The sequence below is a fragment of the Chrysoperla carnea genome, chromosome 4, assembly GCF_905475395.1.
Source record: "Chrysoperla carnea chromosome 4, inChrCarn1.1, whole genome shotgun sequence".
Taxonomy (NCBI): domain Eukaryota; kingdom Metazoa; phylum Arthropoda; class Insecta; order Neuroptera; family Chrysopidae; genus Chrysoperla; species Chrysoperla carnea.
The window spans coordinates 2,736,156-2,761,025 of NC_058340.1; the positions used below are offsets into that span (position 1 = coordinate 2,736,156).

At 29.7% G+C, this 24,870-nt stretch overlaps 1 protein-coding gene across 3 annotated transcripts in view; it reads right to left on the reverse strand.

Moving 5' to 3' along the window:
* The window catches only part of LOC123299186 (cGMP-dependent protein kinase, isozyme 1-like), a 36,874-nt gene extending 12,004 nt beyond the window's left edge, over positions 1 to 24,870 (reverse strand). The window contains exons 1-3 of one of the 3 annotated variants that reach the window (XM_044881478.1): positions 24,797 to 24,870; positions 6,724 to 6,809; positions 3,483 to 4,843 (exon numbers count right to left, since the gene is read on the reverse strand). In XM_044881478.1, the coding sequence (XP_044737413.1) occupies positions 3,483 to 4,843; positions 6,724 to 6,757 (1,395 nt within the window). In that variant the 5' untranslated portion in view covers positions 6,758 to 6,809; positions 24,797 to 24,870. Of the gene's footprint in view, positions 1 to 3,482; positions 4,844 to 6,723; positions 6,810 to 13,698; positions 13,720 to 24,796 lie in introns of those variants that run through there. The other 2 variants (XM_044881480.1, XM_044881479.1) reach the window with 2 other exon arrangements.

Here is a 24,870-nt window from a genome sequence, read left to right on the forward strand (position 1 = left end):
TCCTACGGACAATTGACCTATATTGCTCATTTACGAACTCGCTCTCACTTTTTACGTCCTGAGCTAAAAACTTTCATCTTGATATCTCTTTTCGTTTTTAGTCATTGCGTTGACAGACAGACGGACAGAGAACCGAAAATGGTCTAAGTAGGTGATTCTATGAACACCTATACCAAAATTTTTTTCGTAGGATCAATATTTTTAAGCGTTCCAAACTTGGGACTAAACTTAATAAATGATATATATAATTAAAACTCTATTTGGCTACTTATTATAAAAACTAACCCATAAAAACCTACACTACGTTTCTTTGTAAATTAAGTGTTGTACGCAACCTATCGTGCGAATATCATATACCTTAAGCATATGACTATGGTCCGTTTTGTCAAATATATGCTGAGATACACATACACCGAGGCAGACCAAAGTATGTATGTTGTGTGTTGTTGTAAAGTGCTTTCAAATCGATATTGCTAGAAATAACGAAAATATGAGGGTGTCTTGATGTTAAATGCGACACACTCTAGTTACTGATTCTGATATTATTCTATACTTAATCTTTTGGCATCTTGATTGATGTTTGTGAAAGAATTGTGAATCACCTTTATAATATTGAGGAAGAAAATAACTTTTTGAAACATATCCATAATATGTTATGTAATTAATTAACTGAATATTTCAGTATCGTTTATTACTTGTAAGATATTATGTCGACGTTAATTACTCAAAATTTAAATACGTCTGGTAAGTAAGTATAGCATAGCTAGTAACGGAGGTACATAAAGTTTATCGTTATTTAAAATCTCATATCAAGATGAGCTAAAAACTAAATTTATACACAAAAAGGTAGTAAGTATTATTGAGGTCAACAAAAATGTATATAAGACAAATTTGTTTCAAACTTTTTTTTACTCAAATAAGAATATATAAGAAAACATTGGTTTCTAATGGTTCCGTAGTATCACTTTAATAATGAGTAACGTTTATGACAAGTGAAATAGACAATATTCATGTATTTTTTTAATATTTTTAATTCATTGTTTACACCGTTATAACAAAGTAAAAAATATAAATACTGTATTTAAGTGTAAAAAAATATTTAAAATACAGAATAATTTTGAGATGTGTAAACGCAGTCTTTTGGCGCTCTCTGTTGATGACGTATAAGTACGTGATCTGTCAATTGGTGACAGTTCAATACATAATTTACGCTTTAAAAAAATGAATTTACAACACAGAATTAACACTCGTTATTATTAAGTTTTCTAATAAAAAGCCGTAGAATAATATAACTCAATGTAATACCATACAAAATATAAGTAACACTAGTCAATAAAAATTTTGTCACAGAAGCATGACTTTACTTTTTGAAAAGTTTTTGACGTACTGAATATGAATTTAATTGCAAAATTGCTTCAGCACGTCACGTTATCGAGAAATTCGTCCCTTAACATGAAAAAAACTTGTTTTACTTCTTAACTCGAGGTCATATTTCACCAGTGAATATTTTTTCCTCACGAAAACATTTACGTCATCAGAAAATACCATTAATCCCCCCTCAAAAATCATTTTCCAAAATCTTTTTCCAAGAAATAGAATAGAAAAATACATTTCAAAATAAAAATATAAGTGTAAAAGCAAAATTACGGTTTTTAAAGTGCTATATTTGACCGGTTTTGTTGTATGGCAGTGAAGCATGGACGATTTCTAAAAGAATGGAGTCATCCGTACTTGCCTTTGAAATGTGGATTTGGAGACGTACACTAAATGTTTCTTGGAAAGAAAAAATATCAAACGAGGAGGTGTTAGATAGAGTTGGTACTAAAAGAGAACTGATAAAGACTCTAAAAACAAGGCAACTGCAATTCATGGGTCATGTAATAAGACAGCAGTCCTTGGAATATTTAGTACTAAGCGGTAAAATATTAGGCAACAGATCAAGAGCCAGAAAGGCAGTAAATTTTTAATCGTCCCTTTCTCCGTAAAAAGCTGTTGAGCTTTTTAACATGGCCTATGATCGGCAGCAGAGGAATTCCATGATCGCCAACGTCTGCGTCTGTTGAACAGACATGGCACGCAATGATGGTGAGTTATGATACCTACACAGGCATAAGCGTTATAATTTTAATGGAAAAATAAAATTTGGTGGATCTGTTTTTTATATAAGTAAAATAATTGTTTATTTATTCAGTTTTATGAAGTATAATGAATCAAATATCGAATTGGAAACTTTTTAAAGAATTAAAATAATATAAATATTCGATTTGTAATCATATTTATAGATAATATTAATATTTTTAATGGAACTTTTCCAAATTTTTGCTTAATATTGAGTTTTTTTTTGATAAATAAAATTATTAAAATATTAAAATGTAATTATAATAACATATTTTAAAAATTTGATTAATAATTGCATTTTTTTAACATTGACTTGCGTCGAGATTTTTATCTGCCTTTTTCCCTTTTTAACTGCATCGAGATTTGAATACCATTCTAAAATATCGTCCTTTCTGCCGTTTTGAATTAATACTTGGGAGCTTTTTCCACATCACTCTATTGCGAAACATGGACTAAATAGAAATGTATTTATACATTTACAGATAAGTAGAATTATATATTTTACTGCAAATTTCACCCAGCTCACCTTCAATCGGAGCGGAAATACAAGCTTCCAAAGGGCGTAAATGTAAGCCTTCATAAAATTTTTTTCAAATTTTTATGAAAGTAGGTGGAAGAAATTTGTTGCAAAATGGCTTATAAGGCTATCGTTACTAATTTATCCAAATGTTACGATACATGCTGAAAAAGCCATCTCGAAATTATTTCAATCTGATTGGGGTTACGGAAGATTGAATGATATTTTTCTCTGGTAGAGAAACATGGGTCAATTGAGACTTAGGTCCATAGGACCCATCTTGTAAACCGTTAGAGATACAATAAAAGTTTAAATGTAAAAAATGTTCCTTATAAAAAAATTAACAACTTTTCTTTGAAACTGATCACTGTTTAGCCGTGAGGGCACAAATTAGCTAAGAAACATTATATTATAGTATATGTATGTGTTTGTTTGTTTATCTTCCTTTAGTTACATGACGTAAAAAAGAAAAGAATGCATAATCAATACTGTATATACATGGTATTTCAACAATGAACTCAGTCAATTGTTTGTTTTCACTTGTTTAAACTAATATTACAATTAATTGATGCAGTAAAAACTAAAAGTAGCTAAAATTAAATTCTTGAAGGAATAAAATATGTATTTGACTTAAAATAAATACCTTAAATTTTCAGAAAAATATCTTGTAAATAAAAAAAGAAGCGTTTATAATGTCCGAAAATAGTTCCTTTCGGGTGTCCCACAACACTCTTTTTTTGACAAATGTCCGTTTACTTAATGCAAGACTCGAATAATAAACAGTGATGGAAAATTTTAATACATGCTTATTTAGCTAAAAAATACTGAAAACAAAATGTGATCTTACCTTAAGCTTATGAATTTCACGTTGTAGTTTCAAAATCTCCGAATCTTTTCTTTGTAACTTTTCTCTTACTTCAAATATTTCATTTTCCAAACATTTAGCTTTATCCTCCCAATTTTGTAATTCTTTACGTAAATGTGGTACAACTGTTTTTAAATATTCATAATCTTCCGACATAACCGAACTACGTTTTTTCACATTTTCAATCATAATTTTCGAATTTTTCCGTATTGTATTTACAGGCATTGCTGTACAATCCGTGGTAACGGTTGAAGATGTCGTTAAATTCTTAGAATTTTTACGTATCACCGTTGATGCTCCGTTCCCCATTGGTCCAATAATACCAGACTCTTTAAAATATATATTCGCTGGATCGTCTTCTGACTTACTTATTGACTTACTATGTAAATTTATTTTTGGAAATGTATCTTGAAATGGTGGTACATAATCGCGTGTCTCAAATATTTGTGACAAACTTAATGGAGGTGGTGATTCAATAATTTTACGTTTATTCACGTCATCACTTCGCGAAATATTTTTTAATGGTGGTGTTGTTCCTCCTCCAGTTGATGTAGTTGATTCATTCACTAATTTCGATAGTTTTTTATCACTCGGTGGTATTGGGAATGGAAATTCTGGATGTTTTAAACACAATTCCGGATGATCTTGACAAATTTTTGCAATCGCAAAATGTTCCAATGTTGGGTAAGATGATTCTTTTTCATTTTTCCGTGTTTCAATTGTATTGTTATTCACTTCATCGCAGATTGTTGGTGTTGGTGTTGTTGGTGTAATTGTAAAACTGTCTAATGAATTCGAACGATTCGATATGAATGTATTCTGTACCGGATATTGGACAGGCTCCGATAAGTTATTACTATGTTTCTTATTATTCGAAGTTTGTTGATTATAATTAAAAAGATAATTAGTCGTGTTAGTGTTGTCTTTGTTATTAAGAAGATGAACTTTGCTCTCGTTTGACGTCGTGTAATTTTCATTAGAATTAGAATGTTCGACATTATCGTCACAATGACACTTGGCAAATAAACTGCCACATGTATGTGACTTTTTAAATATAATGCGTGCTTGTGTTGATAATGATGGCGTGTTTATGTTATTCTCGTTTTTCGTTGTTGCAAGCTTTGATGATGATGTTAAAGGTTCAGTTTGTTGTTGTTGTTCTTGTTGCGCTGACGTCATAGCCTGTTGTTTTTGTTGTTGTTCTGTGTTGTTAAGCTTTATTATTGTATTATTTAACGGCATTTTCATTTGTATTGTGACCATTTCGGTATGAATGATATCTTGATCAATGTTTGTAGTTAAATATGTAAATTTCTGTTTATTATGTTCTTCAATATGGTGGCCTTCAAATAAAAAATGTTTGGTTTAAATATTATTAATATTTATTTATTTATGTATTTATTATAAATAATTCTATATGGTTTACACAATTTTGAATGTACTGACGGATATTAGTCCGGGCACTGGACAAGTGCGTCGCCAGCCAATAGCAAAAGGGGGCCAGTTGCTTTATGGAGAATGGGAAAAATATGATTTATGGGTACATTCAAGTCAAAATATAGGAGATAAAACGCGAAATTATTTACATTTTATTATACCCTGTATATATGTAATACTAGCTGTGAACTACCCGCTTTGCTGGGCAACATCCCCACTTGCACCCCTCCCTCCACATTTCCTTGCGTGGGATAACAGTTTTGTAATGTACACGTCATGCTCTTTTACTTGATACCCCACTTAGGTATATTTGTAAATATTCGATAATTCCTTCCCACTTTCTCGCTACACCTTTCTACCCTCCGAAGGTTAAAAGTAGATAAAAACAATAGATCTTTGAAGCTGGTTGTATATCGTGTCAATATTTGAGCTTAATCGATGCACAACTTTTTTATTTTTTAAAGCATATCCCTTTCAACCCCTATTTAAACCCCTTACTCTACTATAATATGAATGTATTATACATAAAAACCTTCCTCTTGAATCACTCTATCTATTAAAAACCCATCACCGCATCAAAATCCGTTGCGTAGTTTCAAAGATTTAAGCGTACATAGGGACATAGGGACAGAAAAATCGACTTTGTTTTATAATATGTAGTGATATTGCAAGGTATACCTATAAAGTTTAGTCGCAAGTTTGCAACGCCTAAAAATATGGATGCTACGAACATATTTATGGTATCAAGTTGAGATTTATAGCGGACTCAGGACGTAAAAAGTAAGGCTCCTAAATAAGCAATATAGGTCAATTGGGCCTTGGATCCGTAGGACCCATTTTGTAAACCGTTAGAGATAGAACAAAAGTTTAAGTGTAAAAAATGTTCCTTATCAAAAATTAAACAACTTTTGTTTGAAACATTTTTTCTTAAACGTCATTGTTTATACGGGAGAACCCAAATTAGTACAAAGCTTTGGTGTCCCATTTCTCCGAAATTATAAAAGATAGATAGCTGAAAATAGCTTCAACTCGTGTTCTTGCGACATTCTCAAAAAACAAAAAAAATCTAGCAAATACTTTCTAAAATTTTTGATATTTTTGAAAACCATATATTTGTGTTGGTTTTTGCAACTCTTCTAATTTCCACAATTGTAATACACAGTCAATTGTTTGTTTTCACTTGTTTTTATTTTAAAATTAGATTTATTTTACCACTAATTTACCCGAAAACAGGCGTGGATTTACAATTTCTTTTTCCCTTTCATCGTTAAGCGTTATGAAAAATGATTTTATTTATTTAGTTTAGTTTGTATACCCAGAAAATATATCAGAATATGTTAAGTTTAATCCCAAGTTTGTTGTGTTTTTTATTGGGAACAAATTTTGAGCCATGATAGCCCTTGATCAGAACGATTTGAAGAACATTTTGAGGGCTTTTTGGAAAGCACAAGAAGCCATTTTTCAATATTAATAATCGCAGCGCCCCGATTTCGATTAAATTTAGAGTAATTAGGAATGGATGAAAATTTAACAAATTTCACATTTTTTATATTTTTGTAATTTTTTGTTTTCAAATGATTTAGAAAAGTATTGCAAAAGCAAAGAACTCAATGGCTATAACCGAAAATTTTTAAAAGTATACAATGTACATGCACAAATATTGATTTTTTTGCTTGGAAGTTATCCAAAAATATTTGACAAATTGACAAATTTTAATATAACTATTACCATATTTCATATTTGAGCAAAATGTAAAAATATAAAAGTAACGTTACATTTCAATTACCTTCTAATTTGATTGAGCTAACTTGGAAATCCATCCAAATTTAGATTGTAATTTAAGGCATTTTACAATATTTTCTTTCGTCTTATCTGTAACAAAAAATAACAAAATTAAAAAAAAAAAAAATGTTAAAGTTCAAAAACTCCGAAATAATTTTATGGAATTGGAATTCGATAGGAATTGATATTGGAATTCGATTAAACACTCTCTTATTGCAGAATTTTGTAGATCTTGGCATTCTGATCAAAAGTATCTCTCAGCAGACGCACTGATTTAAATGCTACCTTTTTATTTAACTATCTTCTTTTCAAAAAAACAGTTTTAAATTACATTTAAGGTTTTGGAAATTAAAATATATAAACAACAGGAAAAGGAAGAAATTGTGGAAAGAGTTTCACAAGACTTTTACGAGATTGAGAGAATGGTCTTGATCCGTAAATGAGACCAGGACTAAATAAAACTTATTTTGCTCGTCACTATTAGAAACATTCCGAAGAAAAAGTTATAATTATGATTAATAAGTCTGACTATACAAATAAATTTCAAATTGTGTTTGTTAAAGCCATTCTATACATTTCCTATTTGCAGTAATAATTTTGAACAAATGATAGATAATTCATGTTGAATTATTGAAATCAAATGATGTTTTTTACAACCTTGATTTTATTTATCACACTTTTTACAAGAAGGGATTGAGATTTTTATTGCTAATTAATTATTGTAGTGCTATTTTTAAAAATTCCACAATTAAAAGCCAAGATTTATGTCAATTTTTCGAGGAAAATATAGTCAAATAATTTTATAAAATTTTTACACAAAAAAGGACAATATTCATGAATTAAAGAGAATTGAAAAAAATACACTCGAACCCACTTGAAAATACACTTGAAAAAAGGAGTCGAACCCGGACTTCTTAGATTCATGTCAAGCGGCCTACCAATTAAGCTATTCGCGTTCTAGACACGAATGCAATTTTTTCAACTCAATGAATTTTTTTATTTGTTTATCCACTTATTTATTATTATTACTTATTGTCTTGTTGTTTACATTTAATCATGCACACGATATTCAAATCATGGTCTATTCGACTATATTTTGATGTAATATGTTACATACAGGCGTAAACTAAATATTGACAAATATCTTGTCTAGTAATCTTAATTAAAGAGAATTGAAAAAATACACTCGAATCAGGACTCGAACTCGGACTTCTTAGATATATGTCAAGCGCCGTACCAATTAGGCTATTCGAGTTCTAGGCAAGAATGCAATTTTTTCAACTCAATGAATTTTTTAATTTGTTTATCCATTCATTGAGTTGAAAATATTGCAATATTTAGTTTACGTTTGTATGTAACATATTACATCAAAAATAATCGAATAGATCATGATATAAATATCGTGTGCATGATTAAATGTAAACAACAACAATAAGTAATAATAATATTCATGAAGTTAAAACAAAATTCATCATCAAGTTGAAAATAAGGTACAAATAATTTCAACCCTAAATCTAAAATTGCTTTGGTGCTCGTACTACCTTAAGGGCGGACGATCATTATATTTTCAAGTTATCAAATAATTTACCATAAAAACTGAAAATGTATATTTTTGAAATTTGTGTCTCCACAAATTCCACCGACTAGTTTTAGAGAAATCTATGAAAACATATCATTCATCTACCGTTTTACCATAAAACCAATGTTAAATATGCTTACTTTTGAAGTTATTTATTTATTTAAACAATCGGGCAACCCCACCCCTGAAATTTTCAGAATTGACTTAGATTTAGCCCAACTGCATAATAAAAAGTCAAGCTTTTTATTTAAAATGGCCTTGGTGCTCGTACATCTTTGAGTAATTTTCAATCAATAATCTAATTCTGACCTTAATTTTGACTTTGATGTTGTACCTTTGATCAGTTTGAGATCATGTGAAGATAACTTTACAAAATTCCCTTTTGTACTATTGTACTATTGAACTATATTGTATTGTGTACTTTTAAATAAATTTTATGTAAAATTTTGTAAACTATAACTTATTACTTATGCATTTTCCTCGATTTTAAAACATTTTATAATCAAAGTATGTATTATAATTTATTTATTAGTTTACTGCATGAATGGCAATGCCTGTTGGAAATACAGGATTATAAATATTTTAAAAGAACCATAATTTAACGCCTCTTTCATCTTCTTAAAATAAAAAACCATTAATCAAATCGAAGGTAACTTTTGGAATGGGATCAGAACACCTAAGTTAAATACTTCAACAAAGTTTAACTTGTTGAGTTGAATAGACCTAATATGGAACGGAGTTGATCGATTGCTGCTCAAAGTTCAGGCCATTTGTCATATATGCTTGCTGTTAATCCCCGAACCAAAAAAGGATGTCATAAGCTGCCTGCCTGTCTGTGGTATCGTAGCGCCTTTACGGATGAACCAGTTTTGATTTTTTTTGTATCGTTTGAAAGGTTATTTAATGGAGAGTGTTCTTAGCTATTTCAAGTGAGAGTTTAGGATTCCTTACAATGAACCACTAAAAAATAGATAATGATCCTCAAAATTGGTTCAGTTTCAAGAAAGCTCTGAGGAAAAAGGTAATTTAATGGAGAGTGTTCTTAGATATGTTTCAAGTGCAAGTTTAGGTTTCCGTTTCGGAAAAATTTGTCTGGGGGTGTTTTAATTTTGAAAATTTCACTAGTCAAATATTGGCTATCACAAATGCATATAATCAGTTGAAATATTACGAAATCAACCAATCTGAATGTTTTTCTTGTGTTAAATTTTAATCTGATGAATGAAAGTGAGCCATATAGTAAATATAAATTGAAAATGTTTATAACATTAGTTTTATATCAGAAAATTTTCGAAAAATTCAATCAAATTATTAAGAGGATGTTATGAGAATAGTAAAATAAATAATGGAATACAAAAATAAATTTCTATTGATATTATATTTTAAATTATGAAATTAATAAATTTCATCATGTTATATCTTTAGATATTTTAGTTTGAAAGTGTTAGCTGAGCCACATATGTGCTTTGGTTCTATCTTCAAACATTTCTATATAAAGAAATTTTAAAAATAATGGTATCTTGTTAGAAGACAGTTTTTGTTCTACCGGATGTTTTAAAAAATAATTTTTCGAAAAATGAGTTGAATACTTCTGATAAAAGTCCATCTTTTTCACTTCCAGTGGGCAGAACTATAGTATGCGAAATTTTTTATCAGCTCTAAATTCACAGCAATTCTCACTTTAGTAATTCTAAGTTCTCAGGTTGCTCTCAAGGTCACTGAAATGTAAAATGTACAAGGCAGGAGTGCCATTTGAAATTTCAAAGTTGGTTTGGGTGGGGATAAAGGGATGAAACCTAAAATTTTGTAGGTACCATTTTTGAACTTCTAATAAGCCCACCTGGTCAAGAGTTATTAAGGATGAATAGCTTCCATCTTCTGTGTAGTCTATCTTGAAAACCAATCGATTGATTTCATTTTTTTAAACATGATTGAATAGAGATTTTTTTCAAATGAAGTATAGCAAGGTCGGGGGTGCCAAATTTCAAAATCAGGGTGGCTAGGAGTGAAGGGGTGAAGGGATGAAACCTAAAATTATCTAGGTACCATTTTTGAACTTCTCCTTAGATATCTAAATCAACATGTTTTCACTCAAAACAATATTCACATCAGATCAAGAGTTATTAAGTGTGGATACTTTTGAATTGAACACAATGTATAATAAATAATAACGTTGATCTTACAACTACTATTTTTTGTGGATCACGTTAAAATAATATTATTTTCGACATTTTCAGACATGTTCGATAATCAATAAATTTTATGATATTAGGCATACATAAATTTCATGTATCTCTTTTAATATCATTTCCATATGTTATTAAATTCTTTATCAATGTGTATTGATAAAGTGTACGAAAATAAACTGTATATCATCATATAACATTATCAATATTATCGATCTGTTTTATCTTTAACCATGTAAAAATTACATCTGTCAATTTTCATGCAAATATCAGTGTTTTGCATTTCATTTGAAAAAATTTAGTAGATGGGTAGATAAAATATAAATAATTAAAAAAAATTCAAAGCCTGACTGCGTTAACTAAAATCTGAATAGAAAGAAACAAGTCTAGTAGTTTATATTAGCGACTTTAACAGTTGGGACCCATTATTGGGAAGATTTGTGCCGGTTTATAAATTTTAATGGGTCCCGAGTGTTAAAGTCGCTATGTAAACTACTAGAATTGTTTATTTGTTTATTGTTTTCAGAAATTAGTAAACGCATTTTGGCTTTTGATTTTTATACCATGCATATATGTAATATGCAAGGTAAGTTTAGTCCCAAGTTTGTAATGCCCAAAAATATTAATGCTATGAACATAATTTTGATATAGGTGTTCATAAAATCACCTAATTAGTCCATTTTCGGATGTCTGTCCGTCTGCCCGTCTGTCGGCCAACACGATAACTCAAAAACGAAAAAATACATCAAGCTGAAATTTTACAGCGTACTCAGGACGTAAAGAGTAAGGTCAGGTTCGTAAATGTGCAACATAGGTCAATTGTTACTTGACCTATGGGTCCGTAGGACCCATCTTGTAAACCGTTAGAGATAGAACAAAAGTTTAAATGTAAAAAATCTTCCTTATCAAAAAATAAACAACTTTTGTTTGAAATATTTTTTCGTAAACATCACTGTTTACCTGTGAGGGCGCAAATTAGGTGTAAATTTTAATCAACACTGAGTAATCAACACTGTCTATACATGGTATTTCAATAATTAACTCAGTCAATTGTTTGTTTTCATTTGTTTTAATAATTTATTTTATTTTAAACTTTTTAGTGTCCCGGCACTGAAAAAGCTTTTTTATATGGCTTGTGCAAAGTCCGTCGAATAAGGCAACGTCGAACCAAATTGAAATCTTTCCTTTTATTGGTGGAATTTGAGATATCAAGTAGAAATCCAAAACTATATTACTCATAAATTTTAAATATTATTTTAACTTTTCTAAAAATTCAATGTTATTTTTGAACATTCATAATAATAATAATAATTAATTATTAATTGTTTATAATTATTTAATATTTGTATATACTTATATAAAATTTTTAGCTATTTAAATATATAATAAATGTAAAATTATGAGTAATAAAATAGTGTTAAGCAATAAAACAGTTTATATTGTGTTAAACATTACTAGAGGTAATATAGAAACTCATTACTCCTGTCCATAATGCACTAAATTACAGGAGTTATTTTATTATTTAAATAGGTTCAGTATTACGTACTAAATGTAAATGCACAATCCTTACAAAAATAAACGGGGAAGTCTTCCATTTTAAGGAAAATTTCCTTTAGGCTATATCTCCAGAACCTTGTACTTTAGACCAGGCGTGGGCGAGTTATTAAAAGTCAAAGCCACCATTGTTATAAGTTTATTGCGTGCCATAAAGTTTATTATGTGTCTCTTTATGCAAGTCCGCATTGCTCATAGAGGGGGAAGCGAGACAGGTATACGACTCTTCTACCTATCTCAGTTTCTCTAATAGTAATGAGATAGGTAGAAAAAAAATGTTGTTTCTCTGCGGAATCCTAAACTTGCACTTGATACATTGTTCATAACACTCTCTATTAAATTATTTTTCAAGCGAAACAAAAAAAAATCCAAATCGGTTCATCCGTGTAGGCACTACGATGTCACAGACAAACACTCAGACAGACACTCAGACAGACAGACATACATAGCAGTCAACTTATAACACATTTTTTTTGGACCGGGAGTTAAAAAATCACATTGGTCTTATGAAGAAACCTAAAAAAAGGACATATTTTGAAAGTTTTTGATAATTTTCACTTAGAACGAATGAAAAGAAATAAAAAAAAACTTAAAGTAAACATATTAGCAATGACATAGAAAATAAAAAAACCAAGTGTCTCCATCCATATATGGGATGAACGAGTAGGGTAGATTTAGTGTTGAAATTATCTTAGTTGCAACTTTGATGATGAATAACTTCGTGAACGTAGAAAAAAATAAGAAAACAATTTTTCGATATCTGCTTTGGTTTTCGAAATATCGAAAGCTAAATAATCAACCAAAATTTTCAATTTTCGATATTTTGAAAATCATTCTAGTTATTACATAATTCACCATCAAAATTGGAAAAAAATTTTGTTTGTAATTTTTGTCCCCATTACCGTGCTCCTACATCCTTAATTAGTCGGGCACAAAGGTTTTTTTTTTGTTTTCAATAATTTATTAATTATTTTTACTTTAATTTAAATAATTTTCTTTAAATTTCCAATTTCAATAATTTATTAATTATTTTTACTTTAATTTAAATAATTTTCTTTAAATTTCCAACGGCTAGTTTTGGACAATATAAGATAACATATCATCCATCTACCATTTTCCCACAAGACCAATGTTAAATATGTCTAATTTGGAAGTCATTTAGTTATTTAAACAATCGGACACCCCCGTCATCTTAAAATTTTCATAATTGTTTTAGACTTAGTTCAACTTCATATTATAAAAATCAAGCCATTTATCTGAAATTTCCATGGCGCTCATACAAAAAAGAGTCATGACATGTAGATTAGAAAAAAAGCTATATATGTTTAAATATTGCAATCCACATGTGATATATTTTTAAGTAACTCTTTTAAAGAGTAAAATTTTATGCAAATAAATAAAATGAAGATAAGTATCAAAATAAATATCTTCACATTTGAAATTGAAAGCCAATAGTTCTAAAATACAACAAATAACAATTATTATTACCATAATAGAAGTTTTGTTGACAAAACGAGGAAAATACATACAAAAACATAAACTTTTTTATAGCGATCACAACAACACATAAAACACACTGCAGTATTTTAATAAATAGTAATGCAACAAACGATTAGAAAAAGTTTTTATATAATTAAAAATATACATATTATATGCAAACCTTTAATCAGTAAATGTTAACAAAAAAAAATAGTCCATAAAACTGTCTTAGACAAGTACGAGAAACTTATTGATTTATAGTGAAAACAACACTAAATATATTGTAAACTGAATGAAACACTATTTGGCACTGAAAATACAACTGAAAATGATCGATGAATGTCCATAATATCGTTGTTGGTGGAGTTTTTACATCGCGTGATGCACAATGAATATTATATATGTAGTTATTGTATGTAGGATTACTCATGTTTCTAAATAGTTAAGGGTTTATATTATTATTTATATCAGTGTCTTTCAAACTTATTACTATTGCGCTTTTCCAGCAAAAACGATTTCAAACGTATAGTAACGATCTGTAGAAGATACTTTTTTTTGTTCCAGCGACTCACGAAAAGATAGGGTAGCGAGTTCGAATTCCATCGTCACAAGAAAACTTGTGATGAGCTGGTGTAGTGCATGGTATATGCATGAAGTGGTGCACTCAGTGTCTGAAAATAATTGAGAGGAATATAGATAAATAGTATAACTTCGCAGTATACTTGTACGTATCTTCCTATATATTGAACAAACTCACACCCACACCCACACCCACACCCACACCCACACCCACACCCAGACTCAACCCAACCCAACCCAACCTAACCCAACCTAACCCAACCTAACCCAGCCTAACCCAGCCTAACCCAGCCTAACCCAGCCTAACCCAGCCTAACCCAGCCTAACCCAACCTAACCCAACCCAACCCAACCAAAAATTACAAAAATTGTGTTTTTTTGAATTTTTTATGATTTTTTCGATTTTTACAAATTGCAAAAAGTGTAAAAAAAGTTTTTGTTTCCGATTTCGATAATACTAAGTTTATAAGGTAATTTTGACCCGAAAATTACAAAAATCGTATTTATTTGACCATTAAATGAGTAATTTTCGAGATATTTTATGAATCTGACTGTAGAGCCAACATTTTCATTCTGTTCCTTATTTTTTTTTGGAAACTTTTTGAGTTAAGAAATTTTTTTGAAATAGGCAAGTCAAGTTTATAAAAACATTCACTCAGGTTATTTGTTACCGTACATTTTGTAACGTGTTTTTTTATGAGCCGAGTTTTCTATTTTAAAGCAGTTCCTAAAGTATGTGCATAATATGAGAGAACTTAAAATTTAATTTCAAACTTGTTACAATTTGGCGGTAATATAGGCTTCTTCAAGGTGGTCATAGACTTAACGAACAGCCTATATTTCTAAAAAATATAAACTATGAAAAAAATTGGTGCATTCTTTTTTGGAATAATTGAAGAAACCTAAAAATTATAATAAATTTTGAAATCGCGAAAAATTTACTAAAGTATATAAATTGTAGATGCGGAAAATAGAGTATTTGCAAGGGCACAATGTGAATTTATGTCAACTTTTATTTAAGAATAAATGAAGAAAAAACATAGAAAAGCATAAAAAAAAGTCATGTTACTAACACTATTAAATTTATTGATTTTAAGGAGGGAGGTAGGTAATTTATCATATTGCCGATAATAAGTCTTAAATAAACACTGATGGTATATATTTAGCATAGATTGCTAGTAAATTTAAAAACTAAAATTGGACCTTAATGCTATTACTTAATGTTTAGCTTTGGAGTTTGAATTAAATTCATTATACAAAACAAGTGAAAACAAACAATTGACCGAGTTAAATGTTGAAATACCACGCATATTCAGTGTTGATTTCTTTATCACATAACACATACAAACATGTGACACATACATAACTGATAATCAATATAGTACATATTATAAAATTTCCGAGTATTTGGTGCCCTCACGGGTAAACAGTGATGTTTACGAAAAAATGTTTCGAACAAAAGTTGTTTAATTTTTGATAAGGAACATTTGTTACATTTAAACTTTTGTTCTATCTCTAACGGTTTACAAGATGGGTATTATGAACCCAAGACCTGAGTACGCTGTACAAATTTCAGCTTGATATCTTTTTTCGTTTTTGAGTTATCGTGTCCATAGACGGACGGACGGACGGACAACCGAAAATGGACTAATTAGGTGATTCTATGAACACCTATGACAAAATTTTTTTCCTAGCATCATTATTTTTAAGCGTTACAAACTTGGGACTAAACTTAATATACTATGTATATTTCATATATACGGGTATAATAATGTTACCATGCTAACATTCACACTTAATTTCTTCGAGAACAAATACCTACAAAAAACGTAGCGAAAATTTGCAAGATGAACTTAGAATCTTGTGAGACAAACTATGATTTTGTGTTACAAGTATGTCAGCAATTCAATTTAAGTAGAAACATCAATGATTTTCTTAATAAATGTGACAGCATTATTTCATATTATTTTTAATTCTTTTGTTTTTAAGTACTTACTTTTGTCATATGTGTAAAGTATGTATAAAAATAGTTTATGATTAATATATTAATTAACAGAAAAATTGTATATTTATATAATTCAATTCTTTTATGTTAATTAGGTGTAAATTAATCAATTATTTTCTTAAAATGTAGCTCATAGAAGAACTCGTCAAACTGTCGAATTTATTAAGCAATTATTAGTATAATTTATTCGTAACTCCCGTTTAGGATACAGTGACTGCTCACGATGATTTTTCGTCTACCAAGATTTATTAATACTCTTGTAATAATTGATTCATATCAATTTATAAAGTTTAATGCTATTAATAATTGTAATTAGTCTAAATGCCTACACCAATGTACAATAAAAATAGGTTTGTTTAAAATGATTGTATTTATAAATAAAATAAAAATTAAATAACACAACTTAAAACAAACAATTGGCTGAGTTAATTGTTGAAATACCATGTATAGTCAGTGTTGATTACGCAATCGGTTGTTTTGTCACGTCATGTAAGCAAAGAAAGATAGCCACTCTTAGATAGCCACACATTTACTCAAAGTCACACACCCATAAAACTGATTTTCCCATATAATACATACTATTGTATATGAATTAAGATCTAAACCTAGACCCAACTCTGCAAGCTCATCACCTAAATCTGCATGACCAATACTTATTTGTGCAAGACTAAGACTCATAACACAACTAACGGTATCGGTATAACACAGTTTGGGTGAAATATTTTGATTATCTGTTCTCATCATTTTATATAAATACAGTGGAACCTAGTTAAGTGATACATTAAGGGACCTGCAAATTTGTGTCACTTATAAAATTTCAGCTTGATATCTCGTTTCGACTTGCTATTGTGTCGACAGACAGACAGACGGTCAGACAACCGATAATGGACTAATTAGGTGATTTTATGGCACCTATATCAAAATTTTGTTTATATCATCAATATTTTTAGGCGTTAAATATAAACTTGGGACTAAACTTAGTGTACCTACATATATTTTATATATACATGGTATAAAACTATGTCTAATAGTATAGAAGTAGTAAATAATAATAGATAGGTACTACTGTATTAGTAATGTCACTTAATGATGAGATGAGACAATGCAATGTAGCAAAGTAATGATTGTATGTTATTAAGTGAACCTTGTAATAATAACCTAATTTTTTTAATACATTTTATTAGAAGGAGTGATGACCTATTTGTTGATAGAATTATCTTAATCAACATCTATAAAACTAAATTATCATTATAATGGAATCAATGCAAGCACAAGTTCTTAAACCAAATTGTATAGAGTGTCTGCAAGAAGAAATTTACATAAAGAACACTTTTATGGTAGTACTAGCTGTGAACTACCAGCTTTGCTGGGCAACATCCCCACTTGCACTCCTCCCTCCACATTTCCTTGCGTGGGATAACAGTTTTGTAATGTACACGTCATGCTCTTTTATTTGATACCCCACTTAGGTATATTTGTAAATATTTGATTTTTCCTTCCCACTTTCTCGCTACACCTTTCTACCCTCCGAAGGTTAAAAGTAGATAAAAACAATAGATCTTTGAAGCTGGTTGTATATCGTGTCAATATTTGAGCTTAATCGATGCACAACTTTTTTAGTTTTTGAAGCATATCCCTTTAAACCCCTATTTCAACCCCTTACTCTACTATAATATGGATGTATTATACATAAAAACCTTCCTCTTGAATCACTCTATCTATTAAAAAAATACCGCATCAAAATCCGTTGCGTAGTTTCAAAGATTTAAGCATACAAAGGGACATAGGGACAGAGAGAGCGACTTTGTTTTATACTATGTATTGACGAGCAATTTAGGGTTGAAATTATTTTTACCTTATTTTCAACTTTGATGATGAATTTTATTATAATATGAATAAGAAAAAATTTTTCGATATCTGCCTTGGTTTTCGAAATATCGAAAGCTAAATAATAAAACAAAATTTTTAATTTTCGATATTTTGAAAAATACTAAAACTATCGCAAAATTTTATATATTGTCAAGTTATAACATAATTCACCATCAAAATTGAAAAAAATATATTTTTATAAATTTGTGTCCCCAATACCGTGCTTATACATCCTTAATTAGTCGGACACAACGGGTGTTTTTTTGTCTTCAGTAATTTATGAAGGTTTTAATTTTAATTTAAAAAGTTTTTTTTAATTCCACCGACTAGTTTTGGGGGAATCTATGAAGTGAGCAAGATGGCAAAAAAAATAAATTTCCCGATATGAAAAAGGTGCAAAACGGAGCAAAACATTTGCAGTGATGCACAATTGCTTGACGTACCTAAACATTTAAGTTTGTTTGTACTTATATCTCGTTTGTATATTTTGTAGCAATATACAAATGCTTAATTATTTTCCTGGGTCACCAGATGTCCAATGATAATTACAGGAAATTCAACAAAGATAATAGATTGATTATAGAATCCACGTGATTAGAATTCAATTGAATTTTAAAAAATCAAATGTAACAAAACAATGTGATTTACATTTATTAATAAATTTTTATCTAAAAATCAATAATTAAAAAGTGTAATAGAGTGTAATTTAAGTTTTTCACTTATCTTTGTTTTTAAATGATGTTTCTATACCTACATTTTTAGCTAATTTTTCAGATTATTGCATCATTTTTAATTATTGTCTGCATAACAGTGTCGAAAAACATCTTTTTAGAAATGCAAATTTAAAATGTGCAGGGAATATGAATATGGCATTTATAAGGTAAATCTTGTTGAAATTTTTATAGCGGGCTTAGGACGTAAAAAGTAAGGTTGACTTCGTAAATGAGCAGTATAGATCAATTGGGTCTTGTAAATCTTGTAAATCGTTAAATAACCGTTAAATTGTAAACCGTTAGAGAGAGAACAAAAGTTTAAATATAAAAAATGTTCCTTATAAAAAAATGAACAACTTTTGTTTGAACAGTTTTTCGTAAACTTCACTGTTTACCCACGAATATAAGTTACATGTGTGTGGCTATCTAAGAGTGAATATCTTTCTTTATTTATATGAAGTTTTAAAACTAACGATGGGATCGACACTATCTATACTTGATATTTCAACTCAGTCAATTGTTTGTTTTCACTTGTTTGTTACTAAAACCTGCCATTGGCTACCAAAGACCATCATTTTTTATAGGCAATTCCCCGAATCATTCAGTGTCATTTTCTTATGATTGACCTACTGGGATCATTCAGAAAGAATAGTTTATAATATTACTAGCTGTGAACTACCCGCTTTGCTGGGCAACATTCCCACTTTCACCCCTCCCCCCATATTCCATATCCTTTTCTAGGTTACTATCTATCACCTAACTAAATTTCATCAAAATCCGTTCAGCCGTTTAGGCATGATAGAGCAAAACTCCCAGCAAAAACCATAAAAAAATCACTAACTCAATTCAGTTTTCTGCCTACTTCCTACCCCCTAAGAACGATGGCGTCATTATTTATAGCCTATGACCATTTCTAGGTTATCATCTATTACTTAATTATTAATTGAATTACTTTCGCATTTATAATATTAGTATGGATTATTTAATAGAAAATTCAACCTTTAAAAACTAGTTACTTTTTGATTATCAGAAATCGAAAAATCTACAAACAAAATTATCCTTGATATTTGAACAAATTCTAAGAATTAATTTGTTTTGAAAATAATTAAGTGACATTTGATTGGTACAACATACATACACCCTCACCAATCATATTCATCGATTTAATGAAAAATGTTTATGTTAGGAACGTCTCAACATGGTTCCAAGTAAACTAACTACAAATTATAAGAATAGTTAGGTCAATAGCACATAGCCTTGATCTAAATACTATTAACAAATATATACTTATATTAAAAATTTAAAGAGAAAACCTATTCAATTTATAAAATATTTAGTTGATCAATAAAAAAAAAACAATATAACTAGAACCACGCAACCCCATAATTTATTCAATTTTTCCTTTCTTTATTCATGATTAGTAGCTATTTTTGCTAAGTGCGTTTAGTTTTATAAAAGTTTTCAATATATTTTTTTTTTTTAAATATTTGTAATAACAATCAGTCAATGAAAGTTCCAGCGTTGGGATTTGGGTCTCGGCAAAAGGATCTCCCAAAATTTAATAGGAAACTTTTTTAAATGCTCTCACGACCACAAAAATTTTTAACGAGTAGCTTTGGAGCTACGAGCGATCAAACTATGAAGATATTATTGTTTTAGTATATGGCTGGCAAATGTCCTTCTGTGAAACTTCTTCAAACTTCCTCCAAAATGTTCTTCGGATCGTTCTGACTGAAACCTCTCACGGCCACAAATTTTTACGAGTAGTTTTCGTTTATTACATTTTTAACGAGCTCCGGTAAAAACTGTTTTCATCATAAGACTTAACGATCGGAAATTCGTTACAAATTAAAATTCGTTACGCGTACGAGGTCGCGGGCGCCTCTTTTTAGAATTCATATAAAATAGACGGGTACGTTTATCTATAAGGTTTAAAGCTTCGTGGAGCTAAAAAACAATTCCAATAGAAGTTATCGTTTTGCCAATAATAATGAAAACAAGTCATCTAATGTACCAAGTACCTCAACCATTATTGAGGTCAAATAAGGTTAATTGATGTATTTACTCGATAAATATTTTATAGATATAATATTTATCTTTTTATATAATTTGAAATTTGTCAAAAATTACTAAAGTAACATTATCACACTAGGGCAGTAGTGAACTATTTTCCCCGCGCATAGTGAGTAGGAAAAGTACTTCTTTCTCACGGGCGTAGATAATTTATGATCGTATAGTTGTAGTTAAAAATATTGAATAATTCATAATCAAAAGTAATTGATTACATCAAAATAGAATATTTAATAAGTTATGTATAATTATTTATTTAACTATTGAATTAATTTGCTATAATCTGTCAATAAGTTTAGTAAGTATGATTGATTGTATCACATTTATATTCGAGCCTACGCGAAAACTTTCAAAATTATCGAATTGACCTTAAAATTTCCATGCGTAATTACACAAGGTGTTTACACTGAAGAAACAATTCAGGGGATTAAACGAAGCAGTAGAGAAGTAATTAAACAGGATTTTTTCGACGGGAATATATATTTATGGTTTAAATAGCTAACCTGGCTCATTTGACATTGGTTAGATATCTTATTATTATTATTCCTTAAATTCCATGGTTTAAGATAAGATTTTTATTAAACAAAAATAGCGAAATAATCAAGGATTATCTTTTTGAACATAGTCGATGATGATATGATGTTCGTTTAAACTCGACTGGGTATCTACCCATTGAAGTGAGGTAGAACTATCCATTAGAATTACACTATACTTGTCTGGTCGGCAAGGTATATCCGTGAAAGAGGCGGACTCAAAACAAATGAAGGGCTGAAATATAGTCAACGAAAAGTATAATCAACGGACACTATATTCATTGAATTTAAATCTAAGTTAAGAATAAATTTATGGATAAAAATAATATTTGTATCACGCATTTCTGAAATTATCAAGCCATGGATAGTCTGGTGCGACTCTTGAGGTTCACACGAATAACTTCCAGCATAATAAAAAGTTATAAAAAACTTAAAAAAATAAAAAATCGACCGATTCGAAACGACTTGATCGAATGTTATGAAATTTTTTTCGGATCATATTACTGTTAATACGCTTCGATCGGTACCTCAACGAAGATGATTTCATTTTTATTCGCGCGATATCGATCAGGATAAATTTTAAGAAAATGCGCCCGCCCGATTCGAAATGGCTCGATCGAATTTAATGAGATCATATTACCTTTGATACGCATCGATCGACGCCTCAACGAATATGATATCGTTTTTTCTTCGAGGGATATCGAAGGAGCAAAAAATATCAAAGGACGTACATAAACACACACATACTTCTTCTCCAAATTAGTGTTAATGCCTTGTTTGATCAATGAAAATGTAAAGATATGGTGAAAATTTCAATTCTGAAAATCCTTCTTATACTTTTATCATGATTTATTAAAAAAACGAGATGGTGATTTGCATTGATTTTTTTACGAAATATTCATTTTGTCGCCTATAATAGCTTCAATACAGCCTTGTTGGCGCCTATATTATAATTAAGTACACTAATGTTTTCAATGTTATGTGTCCTTATACGAATTAAATATAACTTTAATACGTCAGTATAAAATCAACAACAAAATCTAATTTTGTCTTATCTTAAACCAATGTTAATTCATTATTGTACGCTTCTGTAATATGTATATTAATTACAATTAAATAATTAAGATAATAATATCTACAGGGGCTCGACTCCTAAATGTATTCCTCATTGCTGAATATATTTAACGTAGTCGCCCTATTAGCTCAGTTAGGGTAGTGGGTTCGATTCCCACCGTCGCAACAAAATTAATTTAATTAATAGCAGTGATAGGCTGGTGCAGTGCATGGTTTTTGCATGAAGGAGGTGCACTCAGCCTCCGAAATTGAGGAGCTGATAAATGGAATTATCAGCGCAAAGATCGTAAAACACATATATGATATCACAATGGGCTCTATAGCCCAAGTGGGTCCTTCGTGGGCAGCCAATATAACCTAGAATATAAATTCGAAGAAAAGTAAATAGGGATTGAGAAATCATGCATGGACCTAACAAGGTTCATTCAAGGTCAATTTAATTTATACATGCTATTTGAATTTTCTTGTGGTGATCTGTTTTCAGCAACTTTGTTGAAGAATATAGTATTTTACGACGAGCATACCAAAGATACTTGAATATGCTAGCTGCGTGGTCGCATATGCCTAGAGTTTGGAAGTACCTGATTATATCCATAAACTCGTACTCTCCTTTATCTTTTAACATCTCTACTTGAAATTATTTACATGCATATCTTTGAAGTTTTTACTAATCAAATTTTATTTACCAGATTTTTAGAGCAGATCTTTTAAGTAGGCAATATCAGGAAATCTTTTAATTGGTTGGTAGCTAAACTAATTCACCTTTGAACATTCATTGCGTGTACTTTCTACTTGGACTTAAGCTTGAATAAAGTTTAGTGTTTGTAACTTTAGTAAAAATTGAAGCGTTAATACAGCATCAGCATCTTCCATAACTTCGAAGAGATAAAGATGAAGAATTTCAACTGGAGATTTTAAGATTTGGAAGTTGTTTTTTTAAGCTTAGCTTAATGAGATTACTAAGTAACAACTATGGATACCATAATCAACCACTGATGATAGTCATACATTAATAAACTGTGTGTTATGGTGTATTTGAATTTTTCTAAGGGACCCTTGAAAAAATTGCAAAAAATCGATACAAATTTATCGTCTCCAATTTCGATAAAACTCTGTATATAAGGTAATTTTGACCCAAAAAATACAAAAATCGGTTTCATTTAACGATTGGGCGAAAAATTCTCGAGATAATGCCGGAAATCGATCCGAAATATCGTTTTTTTTCGAAAATTATTCGGCCAATCGCCAAATAAACTCGATTTTTGAATTTCTTGGGTCAAAATTACCTTATAAACTGAGTTTCATCAAATTCCGAAACAAATAATTTTTTACGATTTTTTCGAATTTTTCTAAGGGGTACCCCTTGAAAAAATTGCAAAAAATCGATAAAAATTTATCGTCTCCAATTTCGATAAAACTCTGTATATAAGGTAATTTTGACCCAAAAAATACGAAAATCGGTTTCATTTAACTATTGGGCGAAAAATTCTCGAGATAATGCCGGAAATCGATCAGAAATATGTTTTTTTTCGAAAATTACTCGGCCAATCGCCAAATAAACTCGATTTTTGAATTTCTTGGGTCAAAATTACCTTATAAACTGAGTTTCATCAAATTCCGAAACAAAAAATTTTTTACGATTTTTTCGAATTTTTCAAAGGGGTACCCCTTGAAAAAATTGCAAAAAAATCGATAAAAATTTATCGTCTCCAATTTCGATAAAACTCTGTATATAAGGTAATTTTGACCCAAAAAATACAAAAATCGGTTTCATTTAACTATTGGGCGAAAAATTCTCGAGATGATGCCGGAAATCGATCAGAAATATGTTTTTTTTTCGAAAATTACTCGGCCAATCGCCAAATAAACTCGATTTTTGAATTTCTTGGGTCAAAATTACCTTATAAACTGAGTTTCATCAAATTCCGAAACAAAAAATTTTTTACGATTTTTTCGAATTTTTCAAAGGGGTACCCCTTGAAAAAATTGTAAAAAATCGATAAAAATTTATCGTCTCCAATTTCGATAAAACTCTGTATATAAAGTAATTTTGACCCAAAAAATACGAAAATCGGTTTCATTTAACTATTGGGCGAAAAATTCTCGAGATAATGCCGGAAATCGATCAGAAATATGTTTTTTTTCGAAAATTACTCGGCCAATCGCCAAATAAACTCGATTTTTGAATTTCTTGGGTCAAAATTACCTTATAAACTGAGTTTCATCAAATTCCGAAACAAAAAATTTTTTACGAATTTTTCGAATTTTTCTAAGGGGTACCCCTTGAAAAAATTGCAAAAAAATCGATAAAAATTTATCGTCTCCAATTTCGATAAAACTCTGTATATAAGGTAATTTTGATCCAAAAAACCGTACCTGTAGTTTACAAAGAAGTTTTTATGTAAATCTTATAAATATTTTTAAAAAAATTGCTTACATTGGGAATTTGTAATATTAAAGCACTCACTTCAAAACGTGTAACATGAAAATATCCAAGAAACGTAGACAGTA